General features: G+C 47.5%; 6 protein-coding genes across 6 annotated transcripts; 3 read left to right on the forward strand and 3 right to left on the reverse strand.

The window, feature by feature from the left end:
* Positions 1–1,716: 1,716 nt before the first annotated feature.
* N7516_009663 (putative PHD finger and SET domain protein) lies at positions 1,717–4,617 on the forward strand (the record flags this gene model as incomplete). The annotated part of the gene is made up of 1 exon (XM_057222382.1): positions 1,717–4,617. One exon carries the CDS (start codon positions 1,717–1,719, stop codon positions 4,615–4,617), a length of 2,901 nt encoding a protein of 966 aa, XP_057069603.1.
* A 1,833-nt stretch (positions 4,618–6,450) lies between these two features.
* Positions 6,451–6,981, forward strand: N7516_009664 (uncharacterized protein; the record flags this gene model as incomplete). The annotated part of the gene is made up of 1 exon (XM_057222383.1): positions 6,451–6,981. The coding sequence occupies one exon, from the start codon at positions 6,451–6,453 to the stop codon at positions 6,979–6,981; it is 531 nt and encodes a 176-aa protein (XP_057069604.1).
* Positions 6,982–7,282: 301 nt separating this feature from the next.
* Positions 7,283–8,764, forward strand: N7516_009665 (RNA polymerase II accessory factor CDC73 family protein; the record flags this gene model as incomplete). Its single annotated transcript, XM_057222384.1, has 2 exons — positions 7,283–7,969; positions 8,030–8,764. The coding sequence occupies 2 exons, from the start codon at positions 7,283–7,285 to the stop codon at positions 8,762–8,764; spliced, it is 1,422 nt and encodes a 473-aa protein (XP_057069605.1).
* A 1,409-nt stretch (positions 8,765–10,173) lies between these two features.
* Positions 10,174–12,154, reverse strand: flbA (developmental regulator FlbA; the record flags this gene model as incomplete). The annotated part of the gene is given in 3 exon segments (XM_057222385.1): positions 10,174–11,649; positions 11,715–11,824; positions 11,839–12,154. 3 exon segments carry the CDS (start codon positions 12,152–12,154, stop codon positions 10,174–10,176), a joined length of 1,902 nt encoding a protein of 633 aa, XP_057069606.1.
* Positions 12,155–14,498: 2,344 nt separating this feature from the next.
* On the reverse strand, positions 14,499–14,704 carry N7516_009667 (uncharacterized protein; the record flags this gene model as incomplete). Its single annotated transcript, XM_057222386.1, is given in 2 exon segments — positions 14,499–14,638; positions 14,653–14,704. The coding sequence occupies 2 exon segments, from the start codon at positions 14,702–14,704 to the stop codon at positions 14,499–14,501; spliced, it is 192 nt and encodes a 63-aa protein (XP_057069607.1).
* A 343-nt stretch (positions 14,705–15,047) lies between these two features.
* Positions 15,048–15,375, reverse strand: N7516_009668 (uncharacterized protein; the record flags this gene model as incomplete). The annotated part of the gene is made up of 2 exons (XM_057222387.1): positions 15,048–15,208; positions 15,255–15,375. The coding sequence occupies 2 exons, from the start codon at positions 15,373–15,375 to the stop codon at positions 15,048–15,050; spliced, it is 282 nt and encodes a 93-aa protein (XP_057069608.1).
* Between the last annotated feature and the right edge of the window lie 625 nt (positions 15,376–16,000).

The following is a 16,000-nucleotide window of genomic DNA, read 5'->3' on the forward strand; positions in this document are numbered from 1 at the left end:
GATTGTCTGTTATTATTAGAGAATGATTATCGTTCGTTTCAAATTCAAGAGCTCTTTATGTTTATTGCAAATCTGGTCGTTGACTGGTTGAGTAATATCCATACATTGGTAGAAAGAAGTGAAAATACGACATCGTAGTATAATACAGTAAGTTTCAATATATCATACCGAAACTGACCGGACTTTTCCTGTGTACTTTGTGGCGAAATGGCGCCAAATCTCATAATGGGAATCCTAACAAGCCCCCCCCTTTTACCACTTGACCCGAAAACCTCCTCCTTTTCCCTTTTCTCTCTTCCGGTTTCCATATATTTTATAACTCCGTATATATTATATATGCCTGAAACCTTGTCGTACAAGAACAGATGACCCTTTTGCCCCTCTTTGATATCTTTCCCTCCTATCTCTTTCCCAAGCATTTTCTACCCGCCTTTCCCCATGTTACTTTTTTTGACCTGCTTCTTCATACTTCCTTATACTCCGTCATACTGCCTGGATACTTCACCAGCCTACCTAAAACACTTCTTTGATCATCTAATACTCCCCCGTAGGTAGCCCTTCTCACCTCAGGTTCTCCCTTGCGTTCTCACGGATTTCGTTCCCGAGCCGAGTTCGTAGGAATTCCTTTGTCCTCCCTCAAGAAAATCCCCGTTTTCCTAAGAGGTTTTTTTTTTTTTAAAAAAGGACAACCAGATCACAAACCCTTTCAGCACACTCCAGACCTATACTATTATTTTGAGTTCTTGCTCACTTTGATGGTGATATCTCGCTTTACTGCGTGACAGGCCTGGCTTTCATTATAGCCCCAGTGGAAGAACCAATAGGGCTATCCCTCGATTCATTTTGGACTGAGAGTATAGCTATGGTTCTTTTTTTTTTTTTTCTTTTCTCCATATCAGTTTCCTACTCACCCATCTAGATGCTAACCTCTCAGCTATGGGGATTGCCCCCATTGACTTACTTCCAGGATGCCCTAGGCATCCAATGACATTCCCGTGACTTTCCCCACTACATTGAATTACGCTAAGTCCATATTGAGACTAGCGTATTTTCATGGCTTACTGAGAACAGTCGGTTTTGCAGATTACCAAATTACCATACCGGTAACCTTGGAATTTTCGCAAAAATTGACAGGAATCTGTCCAGTGACTGTTCACAATGAAATCCAGGAAATCCAGAAAAAGAAAGAGAAGAGACAACTTTGGGCTGTTTTCGGGTCGAGTCCTTCCCCCTCCTTCCTCGAAGTCCTCCGGTTCCTCCCCTCAAGTCTCAACCCCCCTTTCACCCTTACGCACTTGGTCTCTCTACTTACCCGGACGGCCCATTCTCTGCCTTAGGCCCCCGTAGCCTCCTCCTTCCTCTGTCTCCAGTTCCTCAAACTCACTCTCTTCTTTTTCCTCTCCTTTCCTCTAGCCTCTTTTCCTTCGCGCTTTTCTTCCTTTCTTCCCTCCTTTCTCTCATTTAACTTTTGCGCCAACCTCTTCTCATCTCTTCCGATCATCGATTCTACGACTTCCTTCCCCTCCCCCTTTCGCTTCCTTGTGACCGCACCGTCTTCCAACTTTCCAAACGCGTCCACTGTCTAACGAGACGAGATTGGAAATATACACGACCACGAGGAAAATTGATATGCGACTTGAACTGTGACAGCTTGGCTACGCCTCTGTCGAGAAAACATCATTTTGTCTTCGCCTGAGAGGGGGTCATCTGTCGGCGATGACAGATACCTCCTCCCTCGCCATCACGCACGCCACAACGGATTCCTATCCGGTCCACGCCCATCGCGGGTCCCCTGCCGCCGTCGACGGCGCCGCCTCTGACTCCGGCGCACCCGATGAAGAACCTTACACCATCAAATGCATTTGCTCGTTCGATGAAGATGATGGGAATACGGTTTTTTGCGAAGGGTGCGAGACATGGCAGCATATTCTGTGCTACTATCCGGACAAGAAAGTACCAGATGTGCACAACTGTGTCGACTGCGAGCCACGGCCCCTTGACAACCGTCGTGCTCACGAACGACAACGGCTGCGGCGGATCCGAGAGAAAAGCGAGGACGGTGACCGGAAATCAAGACGCTCTGGTCCCAAAACACACAAGAGAAAGTCCAATGATGCCGATGGGAATGCCTTCGGTCATAAACGACATGATTCGGGGTCCCGCGAACAACCACCATCCAAGAAAGCAAGGGTGTCTCGCCGCCCATCAACTTCAATGAATGGTATTTCGGTTGCCCCGGGTCTGCCGGCTGAATCGCGAAACCGTCGGTCCTCCACCTCAGTTGCGATGAGCCCAACAAGCATCCCTGGTCCTTCCATCCCTTATTATTCGGACGAGTTTCTCTCTCTTTACGACCGCGATGACCAATTTGTTGAATCGAAGAGTATACTCAATTACGGCGTGGATTTTGTCAATGAAATTGTAGCATGGCTCAAGGACCCACAGATCTTGGCGCCAGTTGCCGATGGACTCAGTGTGGAAGACTTCGCCAAACGGTCCGAAGAGGCCATGGATCGGTCTCGCTGGCCCTCGTTGGCAACAGAAACCATTACAGACTCGACAATTGAGATCAATGGTAAACACCCAGTCCACAAGATCTTGAAAACACGCGATCCAATCGAAAAGGACGATATTGTTGGTGAAATCTTTGGCAAACTAGGCCACGTCAAAGACTACAAAAAGCTCGACAGCAACCGATGGGAGGAATTGGGGCATGCCATGCCTTTCGTATTCTTCAACCGGCAGCTGGACTTATATATCGACAGTCGACAGGAAGGAAACGAGCTCCGCTACGTCAGGCGGTCATGTGAGGCCAACGTTAACCTGAAAATCTACATCACCAATGGTCGGCAGTACCATTTCTGTTTCGTCGCTAAAAAGCAAATCCCTGCAAACTCGGAAATTACCACCATGTGGTATTTCGACGACTCTTTCTTTCATGCCGACGCGACAGTGAAGGAGGAGTTTAAGGATAGGGTAGTAGATCCGAAAGACGCCGCTATTTGCATTAGCACCACATTGGCCAACCTTGGTGGCTGTGCTTGTGGTAACCCTCAAGCCTGCGTACTGAGCAAGCTTGATCGTCGCGCCAAGCCAGGGGCCCTTGCCAGCAAACACGCCAAGCCGAAGCCGAAGGGCAAGGGCAAGGGCAAGAAGCCAAAAACCCTCGGTCCTCCCACTGACATCGGTCGCGCCGGTAGCGAGACCACCAAGCATCTTGATGAGAATGACCCCGCAGCCGACGCCCGATCAACTTCTGGCTCTGCGCGTGGCCGACACACTGGCAGTCGCGATCTCAGCCCCACGGTGTCGCAACAGCTAACGCTGCCAGAACTCTCCAGTCGTGAAAGACGCAAGATAGCGGATGCCGAAAAGCAGTTCCAACAGCTAGAGCAGCTTAGAACCACCAATCCCAAAAGGAAAAAGCGTTCCAGTGGCCCTGCGACACAGTCCACCCCTGTAACGGTCTCGAGCTCCACCCAAACTGGTTACGACTTCAAACCTTACCACGAGCCTGGCCCGTCTCGATCCTCTGAGATGGCAGGACCATCGTCCCGGCGTGATGTTGCTTATGTCGACGCTCAAACCGAACTTTACGATGATGACGTTGAACGCTCCTTCTTGCATGCAGAGCGTTTGAGGCGAGGGTACAGACTCGACTTGATCCATCCAACACTTATGCTTAAGATTCGGTGGTGTGCGGGACTTCACGTCGCAGAGGACTGTGCTCAGCGAGATGCATGGGAGGCCGGAAACTTGAATGTCGTGCCATCTGGAGTCCTCCCCTGGTGGTACGGTTGGTTCCCGCTCCCAGTCGACGACAGGTCTCATATCGAGTTGCTCAGGGAAGATTCCGACAGAATGGGAATACCTCCTGATCACGGCCCCCTTGCGATGCCCCCTCGGTGGTCTTTCCACCAGTCCAAGTATCCCCAGCCCGAATTCAAATACCATGGGATTTCGATCAGAGGAATGCATTATGATCCTCCTACGCAGCTCGTCCAAGGCGATATTGATACTCGGGGTGCTCTCTCACACAAAGTGGAATCATCTGCATCTGTGTCTAGCGGTGATCCGCTCAAGCCGTCAGTTCCGCCTTATTGGCCATCTACTGCGGCGCATATTTTTAGGAATCCTGGAGCTGGAAATCGTGGCAATTTGCATGTTTCCATGCCACCGCCGAGGGCCTCGAACCTCCAGTCAGCGCTTAGCCCTAGTTCCATGTCGACAGGGAGTCTCGCATCACCTAGTTCTCATGACACAGCTTCCCCAATCTCTCTCGTGCCATCTTCCGGCTCTGCACTCGCAGCCACACCTGCCAAGAAGAAACTAAGTCTGGGTGATTATCTGATTCGACGTGGCACCATGACGACCACCCCAACTTCGGAACCAACTCCTGCCCCAGCTCCTGGTCCACCTCCTGGTCCGCCTCCTGGCGATTCTCGTCTTCGCACCCAACATTTTCTAGCCATAACGACGGTGTTCGGTGATAATCATCAACCTCCCCGCAAGACCGAAGTTGGAAGTGACAAGAACGAGCCCTCCGACTCTCTAGATATCTCCATGGAGGATGCACCGGAGACAACACCCACCAAAAACCCGTCTATCTCTTCGTAATACGACCATCCGCGTGGTAGTAATGGTGGGCCTGTGATAAAAGGAAAATTCCGCCGTGGATTTAACGTTTTTTACGACCCAAAATTTCTTTTCTCGTGTGATTTCATTTCGATACCTTATAGCGAGGCCGGCACGGGCGTTTGGACTACTTGTTTCAACTTTTTGTTTGTTTTATTTTGTGTGCCAGCTTCTCTTTTTTTATTTTCCCCCTCCGACTTTTCGGACTCTGGATGGCGTATGGCGTGGTTTGGGATTGGTTCTTGGTTATGGGAAATACCATTTGGGTCAGGGTCTTTGAGAAATGTGTCTGTCTGAGTTGCAGCACTTGATCTTTCACGATTTGTCCGGTTTAATCTTGGATATGTATGGCCTCTTTTCGAGACGCTAGATAGCTTGTATGAACAATGTAACTTTGTCCTGTTTTGTTGATCTCGCCGTTGTAGGTTGGTTGGTGTATGTTCGACCTAGCATGTTTTATTCTCCGATATCTCTCTGTATCAGAAGTTATTGCTAATCTCAAACCCAAGTTAGAGCCCTTTCTTTTCGAAACAAAGTCAGACTAGTTCAATTTGAATTTGAATATGCGAGATGATAGGCTGAAAGCACAAGATGACTCAATTGTCGCGAGGGGAAACTCCCCACGCGATCTCTCATTCCTTCATTTATCAACTTTGTTCTCATCTTCAACTCATATGCATTGCTTATGCCATTGGTTTTAAAGCAAAATGAACGACTCTAATCATGAAACTCTTGTGTTGAACGGGATTCATCCTCACAGATCTACAGAGGTCTCTGAGATCGAACAACCTACACTTCCTCCAGCAGATGAAGGTAAGGCAGCATGGCTGATGTTAGCTTCATGCTGCTTCATTCAGATACCAGTCTGGGGTCTGTTGTTACTAAACAATAAACCGCATGTAAATACTAACCAAGCATCTAGGGTTCTCCGCTGTCTTTGGTGTCTTTCAAGAGTACTACTCAACACATGACGTCCTAGAAGGAAGCAAGAATGACTTGGCAACTGTTGGAACTACTTCCACCGTATGCAAAGGATAAACTAGGACTCCGTCTTCAGTCTACTCTAATGCTTTATGATAGGGACTTCTTTATCTTCTCTCACCTATCACTTTCACGCTTTTAACAAGATACCCGCATCTACAATACTATTCTGCACCCGCAGGCCTGGTCATCACCGTGATAGGATCTCTATTATCCTCATTCTCCGAGCAGGTATGGCATTTGATTGCCACCCAGGGTGTCATTTGTGCTATTGGGAATGGGCTCTTGTTCAGTCCGTCCTCTTTGTACCTTGACCAGTGGTTCTTGCGCCGCAAGGGCCTGGCGCTTGGAACTATGTGGGCTGCAAAGAGCATTGCTGGAGTCGCCTTGCCTTTCATTGCCAGTGCTTGTCTGAATAGGTTTGGCTCAAGTACTACATTAAGGGCTTGGGCTGTTGTTACGGTATGATCTAAACCCTTTCCTCTGTATTGTTGGTGTTTGTGAATTGAAGTATAAGATGATGTGTTTTTGGTATAATACCAGACCACCAGGCTATCAAGGATCTTCACGATCACAAACCTCGGCTGACAAAAAATCCGAATTGTCGGAATACAGTTGTTAACTACCCTCATGGCCTTACCATTTATGAAACCCCGTATCCCAATATCGCCATCTTCTTCAGCACGCCGCTTGGATCTGAGCTTCCTCACACAACCCACTTTCTGGATGCTACAGACAGGGAATATTATCCAGAGTTTTGGATATTTCTTACCAACGACATTCCTTCCTTCTTATTCGACAAGGACTGTCGGGCTATCCCAGAACACCGGTACAATGCTAGTCTCATTATTCAACGCAACATCTGTCTTTGGTGGGATGGCCCTAGGAGCACTCTGTGACCGCTTCTCCGTCACAAACATCATGCTACTATCCTCAGTTGGATCGGCATTATCAGTACTTCTATTCTGGGGTATGGCATCATCCTCAAGTGCAGACTCGTCACAGACAGCCATTGCCCTTCTTACTATCTTCTCTATCACGTATGGCTTCTTTGCTGGAGGATTCAGCTCCACCTGGTCTGGGGTCATTACTCAGATTAAGCGTGACTCGTCGCCATCTCTAGACACTGGACTTGTCTTTGGGCTTCTTGCTGGTGGACGAGGAATTGGAAATGTTATTAGTGGACCGTTAAGTACAGTGCTGCTTAAGTCGGGGTCTTTGGGGGAGTCGAGTGGTCTGAGAGGTAATACTGGTTATGAAACACAGTATGGAACACTGATTCTTTTCACTGGTATCACGGCATTTTTCGGTGCATGGAGCTGGATGTGGAAGTATATCAGCCCTGCACTGCGGTGTCTCTGTTGATTGTTCGGAATAGCCATGGAGTATATGGGCAGAGGATAGACAGCGACAGTTGGTGTATGCATAGTTAAAGAGGGTATGACAAAGAGAATGAATTAGCAGCTATCTCTTTATGAAAATATAAAATATCATGTTCAAACTATTCTTTTTGAAGAGTAGAAGGTCTCACTCGCAATAGATTGAAACACCACGTCACGTGCAATCTGCGGAGCTTCGACTCCAACTGCGCGTTCTTCAATCCCAGCCCCGGCAACTTTCTTTCATATACCTGCTGCAACCAAGGGCCACTGCCCTATCTACAACAATGGCATCCGAGGCCGCACTCCAAGATCCTCTTCTGTCACTACGACGGGCGATTGCCTCTGGCAACCTCCCAACACCGACAACCTCGTCCGAGCTCTCCGACCAACCTGCCACAGACGACCTGGCCAAAGCCACACATCTCTACTTCGCTCAACCGGCTCCTCAAACAATCGCATTGTCAACCCTCACACGATTCATCTCAGCATCTACCAAATCCCCTGTTGACCTGCGCAGTATCCTTTTCGCCTGGCAGAACAAAGATGTCGCCATTCCCGAGTACATCGCCAAGGCGCAGGAATTCAACGAAGCGCTGAAGCAGCAGACAAAAGAGGGTGACAAGGAGGAAAGCGTCCAGATTCTTATCTTCCTCGAGCGTCTTGACCTTTTCACCTGGCTAGAGGGTGCCTCCGACGACAGCGAGCACATCAAACCCCTCGAGGGTGCCGCTGCCGCTGCTGAGGCCGCCGCCGCGGCAGCAGGTGTTGCGCAGGCCGATAACGCCGCCGGAATTGCCGCCGGTGCCATCGGCGGCGTCACCTCCGTCCCCAGTGGAACGACAGGAGCAGCCCAGCCTGGAACCCAACTCGGCCGCCCACAAAAGCAGATTGACCCTCGACTACAGGAGATTTACAATGGGGAGCGCAAGACGGGAGACCGCAACACAGTGCTGCGGGGAATCAAGCCGACAGTGAGTTTACCCTAGACCAGATGCAGGATGCGATAGACCGCAAGCTAACCCACTTCCAAGGACTTCTCACACGTCCGCAAGAGCGCCGAATTATTCCTCGACCGCAACCGCAGTCGCCCGGGCCAACCAAGCGCCAAACCAGGCAGCAAGGGCACCATCCCAGCCCCATCAGCCGGTCTCTCGATGTCATCATCTCGCAAATCGAGCTCCTCCCACGCCCGCCCCGACCCAATCATCCTAATTTCTCCCTCCGCCTCCTCTCTCATCCGCATGTCGAACGTGAAATCCTTCCTCGAAGAAGGAATCTTCGTACCCCCGGACCACCCAACACTCTCCAGCGCCACGGATGCCAACCTCGTGAAGCTGGAGCGACCTCTCCGTCTGAACGGCGACGCCTCAAACCCCAGCGCGAGCGCAAGTTCCCGCGCGGGAAAACCCACCCGTCCAACCAAGTTCATCGTCGTCGACGGAACAGCCAACTTCAAGCCCGAGTACTGGAACCGACTCGTCGCCGTCTTTACTACCGGCCAAACATGGCAGTTCAAGTCTTACAAGTGGTCTTCGCCACCTGAGCTGTTCAAGCATGCTACCGGTGTGTATGTCGGGTGGCGGGGTGAGGATATCCCTGGTCAGGTTAAGGGGTGGGGTCGTGGTGTTTCGACTTATGCTGTTGAGCGCTGGGACGAGAAGAATGGTGTTCATGGTGGTGGACGGTGGCGGGATCGGGAGGTTGTTGAGGGTATTTGGACTGCTATTGAGGAGGGAATGAGACTTCGTGGATGGGGAACTAAGTAGAGCTTTTTTTTCTTTTTCTTCTTCTTCTTCTTTTGTTTGAGTCTCCGTTCTTCTTTCTCGATTTCCTGTCATCTTGTTCTCTCAATACCCTCTATTTTCTAAGAATATGATGACCATCGGCATTCAAGGCGCAGTTCTAGGCGTTGTGGTTGTCTTTATTTTTCTTTTTCGTTCTTGTCATGTATAGTTGATCTAGGCTCAAATACATTTGAATTTCTGTCTGTATCTTGGACTTTTGTTTGATATAAAGGTACTTAGTTCATAGCACATTCTAAGGGTGTTGAAGATGTTGAAGATAGCCTACGACTAGAACAGTTTCTGGGAAAGACCATTGAAGATTTACTTGGAAGATATGAGAATATAAGATCATGTTCGTTGAAATTCTCAATTAAAGAATAATATGACATACACAAGCAGACCAGAACTCACTCGCTGTGCCCGGGTAGAACGATGCAGGGAACTTAAGGGAAAAAAGAGACTCAGGAAATCGAAATCGAGATAGAAAGAAAAGCATTAAAAAAAAGAAGAAATTTGGAATCATGACATGCTCAAATGGAGAGATAAAAAAAAAACAAATGTAGAAAGGATGATGAGTTGTATGAAAGAGAACAGAGAATAGAATATGAAGAAGCACGTAAGGAAAAAGGACATGCAAGGAAACGCCGGGTCTGATGCTCAAAAAAGAAAAAGAAACAGCCTCTCCAATCTTTCATGTTTTCAGTATTTTGTTTTTTGTTTTTTTTTTTTTGTTTTTTCTGATTCTTCAAGTCTTCCCTTTCAACACTTCCCCTGGGGAAATGCAAAGAGTAAGGGAATAAAAAATAAAAAAAAGCAATGCCATCCAAATATTACAAATATTTTCCAGTTCCGGACTTCTCTATAACATGAGCCATCGATCATAACGTCTTTCGTTCGGAGTGGGAGATTCTCGTGACGAGTGGATTAAAAAAAAAAGAAAAATGGGTATGGTAGCCAGACACATACTCGTCAAGAGTGTGTGACTGGACTGCATGCGGAGGAGATAGAGAGGTAGAGAGAGAGACAAAGAGAGAGAGAGAGAGAGAGAGAAAAAGTAAAGAACTTCGTGGTCGAGAACGATTATGACGAGATTGATGAAATCGGGTGTCAAGGTCGACCGGATATTTCATGTTCCCCTTTTGGATAAGGTGACGGGGGCTTCTGTGTTGGGGCCACAAGCATGAGTGCCGGGTTGCAAGGTGGTTAGAGATTCGATCTGTGCCTTGGGGGTGGCATTCGAATGTTAATTTCCAGACTGCGTGTGTTGAATGGTTCGGGCAGTAATGCACCGAAGAAGGGGAGGCTCATGATGAGTCGGAGTCGGAATCGCAGTGATACGAATCGTCTTCGAATGGGTTGCGGACTATATCAATACTTGTGGGCGGTGGTTGTCAGGCACGCGCAGAGCGACTCATGCTGCGTTCTGGAAGTGAAGGCGGACCGGCTGGCGTGGGCGAGTATGAACGTGGGGCTCCCAGGATGTCTACGTCGTGTTCTTGTAGAACAACGGAGTATTTGGGGTCGCGCAGGAACTTGGGGACAGAGTCGCTTGACATCAGTTTGAACACGGAAGTTTGAGCAAGCTCGAACAGGTGTACCACTTCTTGAAGACTCTTAAACATGGACTCGTCGTCTCCCACGGCCTTGGTCATGCGGCTGGCGAGGCTGTTGCGAAGCGCGTGGTCGATGTTCAGCTCACAGGGTGAGCCGGGAGCCAAAAACGCGTTGTACAATCCGTATGCTGCCGCCAAAGTTTCCCGCACTGAGTCGACCTTATTAAATGTACCCATCTTCTCGGCCTTGTGGTAGTTCGTAGTAAATTCCGAGACATCGAGATAGAAAGACAGGTTCTCCTCACACAGCGAGTAGCGAAGGAATTCCCGGAAAAGCAGACGCAGAGCGGGGTCCTGCAGGATGTGGGTCAATCGGGCATTATTGGAGTCGCGTGGCATGCCACGACTGTCGTATGTCATCGCAACCTCGCGGGTCTTCTCGCGGGCAATCCATCCACATACGCGCTGTCCACGCTCGGTAATGCCGTAGATGGCATACTTGGAAGGCTGGAAATGAGCACTGGGTCCAACATCAGGGTATTGTTTGTCGTCTTGAATCATCGTGATCAGGCCGTACTTGAGGAACAGCTCAGAAATCAAGCAGGTTTCTCGACGCTCAATAGTAGTTGAACAATCCATCAACCAGTCCACCGATGCTTTCCCAGTGAATGTGTTGCTATAAACCTTCCCATCTAGAAGCTTGCGCTCCCGAGCCACTTTCACACCAACCAGGCCGTTGGTGTAGTCACTAAGCGAGTCGGAATCCGATGTTGAAATACTGCTTTTAATATTCGGGCCATCCTGACCAGCAAAGCGGCGGAAAATAACCTCGATCGTCGCGCGATCATGGGACAGCTTGTCGCTTTCCGTGTCACGCTCGAGATTCACCAGCTGCATGGTGTTGCGCGGCGACTCTAGTACATCCATCACGTGACGAGCGGTGATGCCATTCCGCTGGCAGAAACGCTGCAGGATATTAATCCCCTTCGGGGTGAGCTGGAAGAGGGCGCCCTTGAGCGGGAAGATCAAAAGCGCTTTGCCGTCGACAGATTCAATGAAGCGCGCATCAACAAACCGTTGACAAACGGATCGGGCCATTTCCTTGGCCATGGAGAAAGTGGTAGTCGTGGTGGTGGTGACGATGCGGGATGGGTCTTTTGGATCGGGCATGCGGTTGGACTGAGAGAACTTGAGCGAACCCAAGTTGTTGATGGCCTCTTCTGAGGTGAATGTGTGGTCATATCGTGTGAAACGAACGCGGTGCGAATCCAACTTCAAGCTGACCATCAATGTGGAGAACAAGTCCATGAAATCCTGCGCAAATCAGCCCTATTGTTTCCAAAAAATTTCCTTTTTCCCATTCATATTTTTGAACCTACCTTGGTGAATGGTCGCTCATCCTCGGTCATGCGCAATAACCTTGACGACGTCTGATGCATCTTGGGTGCGGGCGGGGAAGAGCGGGTTTCGCGGGGGGAGTAGGAAGACGCTGAATAGTCAAACGACGCTTTGGAAGCGAATTGGGAGGATTGTCGACCAAGGCCGGAGAAGAAGGACGCGAAGTACCCGTCAATTGCACGTAGGTGTTGTCGAATGGTGGGGTCACAGGGGTTGCGGAGAGCTTATGCGGTTTCGATAGGCTACCGTATGAAGTCGAGGAACGTAGTGTACTTCCAGATAAACTAGCAAGAGCGTTGGAAGTTTTCTGTGCTAAAGCAGCGAAAGAGCGACGATTGCGGGAGATAGTACCGCCAAAATCAGAATCAGGAACTGAAGGGAGAGAATCTTCTCGGGTGTGGCTCCCGGTTTGAGTTGGCATTGAATGGTTTTGAGTCTTCGGGTTGAACCAGAGGGAAAAGTGGGTTATGCTAAACACCTGATACCGGAAAAAAACATGGGACTTTTTTTTTTTTTTTTGGTCAAAAGAAAATAAGAAAAGAAAAGAATATAAAAAAAAAAAAAAAAAAAAAAAAGGATTTAAGAAGTGGACTTGCTAATTCCCAAAGGTAAAAAAATGTAAAAAAAAAAAAATAGGATAAGAAGAGGGAGAGAGTAAGGAAATTATACACTATGACAATTTCCTCTTATTATTTTCCTTTTTTTTTATTCTTTCGAATTAATTTCAATAGAAAAGAAAAGGGAGAAGTAGAAGAAAGATGGGTCTAAAGGGGGAAGAACGGGATCGAAGGGAAAATAATATATTTAAAATGAAATAAAAAATATAAAAAAAAGAAGAAAAAAAGAAGAATAGGAAAACGAAATGAGAAAAGAAGGGAGAAAAAGAGAAAAAGAAAAGAAAAAAAAGAATAGAAGCACCATTCGGCCTGTCAGCCTATGATCCACAGCCCACGCGTGATCCCGAAAGAGTTTGGTCTGATGCATCCAAACAACGTGGGCCATGAAGATCGGTGGGTTCTGGGGTCTGGTATTTACACATGTATAATACCATACCTGCATAGTACATACTTGGTCTTCCAATTTCTATATTTAAATTATTTAAATTTCTTTTTAATAGATTCTTCCAGGTTGCATTTAGAATGTAAGGGGAAGGTTGAAAGTATATCTTAACCAAATAGCTGGGATATATGAAATATACCTAGGTAACTAACTTTGGATTCTATAGTCCACTGATAGTCTATTCTCATAGTTTGGATATGATTCCAAATCAACCGATGGAGCCAACTAAGAAATTAATTAAAAAGAATGGATCCCTTCCCCCAATCTGTTCCAATGATATCATGGATTTACCGATGCTCCATGGCCAACCGAATCGATCCGCTAGATCGTGATACGCCCGTACCGGTAATACACGTAACATGAACATTCAACATTGAAACATTTGAATGTTGCATACCCAACACGTTTCATTGTTCTAAAATCCCCCCTGTCTGAGTCACTACTACCTTACTGACTTCGGACTAGCTCTCTGTCTTTTTTTGTTTTGTTTTGTTTTGTTTTGTTTTTGATAAATATCTGGAGCTTCGGAGTATTAACGGGCAAATCCGAGATCTGAATCTTCAGTGTGACCTATATACAACATAATATCTACTTCGTAGATAATGTACATTATACACCCTAATTTTAGTTGTATTTGGAATGATCTACTCTCAGCTTCAATAGAACATTTGAATACACCCCATTTCACCATTTCTCATGCGTAAGCTGTATGCTGACAAACCAGGTAATGATGTAAAGCTTGAGCCCACGTGGGAATCCTTACACTTCCCGAAATGCTCACGATATGATGTTGACATTTTCATTGCCTACCATGGGAGTCCTGTTAACCTTATCGAAGTGGCAAAAACCCTGGAGTAATTCCGATGTCTACCTAGATATGACAACGGGGGCTTTTCTGTGCTTATTCCTAAATAGTTACTGGCCCACACCAAGCCACCTCAAACATGCCCGGAAAATAGATCAGAGACGTTATTATCGATATTAGTATACACTAAGTCCGGAGTGTAGCCGAAGAGTGGGCATTATTTGCCCTAATTACCATTATCTCCAGATATTCAAGAAACACCCTCATACAGTGGACATCACATGTCGCCATCGGACTAAACCCCCCACTTCCACACCGATCGTCCAATGGTGGGGACAACAGGAACCTTGGGACACCTATGTTTCGAACGGAGTAGATTGATCCAAACACGAGTGTTTCGTCTCGTCGCTAATCCTAATTTGGCATGTCGCATATAGGCTTTGATCCTGAAACTACACTATATTGCACAGCGCGAAATGGAGATACGATAATTAATATATAATCATATAATCCCGTTATTATACCCGACAACCATATACCAGGTTGAATAGTCATAGTGGGGGGAGGGGTATTTCCCTTTTAAGGATCTTGCGTGTAACCTTGAAATATATCAAGGCGGTCAAGAAGGAAAAAAAAAGGTCCAAATTTCCAGGCTTCCATGGCGATTCCAAGCGCCTTCTTTTTTATTTCATGTGCATAACCCATGTGGTCCCACGTGGGCACACGTGGAGAGAGATGCTTAGCGTCTGACCGCCGAATCCCTTTTTACTATTTTGCGCTTAGAGGGAGGCGCAGTCTCGCGAATCATTTCCTTGGGTGTCTAAGTTACGGGTTATGATGGGGGGCATCTCTCGCTAATAAATTCCATAAAATTGAAGCGTAGATTATTACTCCGTACCTTTCAACGGTTTTGGTTCGTGTACTCCATCTGTATCTTAGTTCCTGGAGACCATGTTAGCTTCCTCCCCGTCCAGGTTTCGCGAAAACCACGGGGTTTTACCGTCTTGGCGAAACAATTAGCGCCTTCAAACCGGAGACGCCCTAGTGTGGCATACCCGCCAAATTCTGGAGGATCAGATCATGATCGTCAATTTTGTTATCGTCCATATGGGCTCTGGAAATACGTGATCAATGCGCAGTGGATGCAGGAGTTGGTAATCTCACCTTCTCCGCCGTTGGGGACCAACGTTAGCGAGCTAACGCCAACGGTCACCCCGAGAGCCTCATCTTACACTTGATTCCCGTTGAGACAGCGCCCCAAACACGAGGGCACAGATATGGATGGCCCCAAGGTTTTCATGTTGCATGAACCACACTCACAATTGAGAGTTTCGGAAAAGCTAATCAATCATCCCGTCTAGATCGAGCTATCTGACACGTCAGCGAGACCCCTTTAAGAGTCAGTGCTCGCTAAGAAACAGGGTTGACCAACTAAACCTCCCGGGACAGGTCACGCGAAACGACAATGCAAGACGTCAGTGCGAGTTTCATCCGCCAGGTGCCGGCTAGCCTTACCTAAACAAGTTGTATTCTGCGTACGGAGTAAACACAACATAAGTACGGAGTACGAAGTACCTAGATCTTCAACTAAAAGGTTTAGACGGCTCAAACCTAGGCAGAAAGACAGATTAAGCAAAGATACACAGTGATTGCATACCATATAATACGAGATTGGCTCCCCCGCAAGACGAGATTAGCCAACGGAAGTTAAATTGGATAGCGCAGATCGGGATATGACATTCTACATCACAAGAAAACTTGGAAGGCGATAAGAACATTCGAATAAGTGACGTGTCATATCTACTGCAAAACTGTTGAGATCTATCGAGCAGGATCGAACGGTGCCACGTGATATTGAAGCAAGGGAGATAATCCGAGAAGAAAAAAAACAGTCCCAACAGGTGGGGGTTGGGTGGAGAGGGGCTTATGTGATGGATTTGGGGGCCAAAGGGGGTTTTCCGGTCGCATAATTTCGGCTCAGCCCTGTATGAGCAATGCCGATGTGGCTACAATTACTTCCGTGCGGCTCTATACTAAGAGTGATGGGGTTTAGGCTGGTTTCAAGGAGTCTGAATAAGACAAAGTGAACAATTCAAGGGGGTTAGCGAATAATTCGATACCTCCGTATTCCATACCCCCTCTGTACTTCGTACATATACAACATATGTTGTACTCCGTAGATTATTTCCAATCCAATTAGTCTTGCACATCAGATCCATTATTGTGAGACACTAAGCCCAAAGAAAAGCTAGTGGAAACTATCCCTGTCGGTTTATTCCGCCTAGTATGTTTAAAGTGGATTGAAGCTATCCAATATTGAGACCCGCTAACAGATTGGCTCACGGAGGTTTTCCTATTGAGAGTCTAAAGTTGCGGTCAGACATTCAACGGTAAGCAGGAAGA

The sequence above is a fragment of the Penicillium verrucosum genome (genome assembly GCF_028828655.1).
Source record: "Penicillium verrucosum strain IBT 35672 chromosome Unknown utg000004l_segment0_segment0, whole genome shotgun sequence".
Taxonomy (NCBI): Eukaryota; Fungi; Ascomycota; class Eurotiomycetes; order Eurotiales; family Aspergillaceae; genus Penicillium; species Penicillium verrucosum.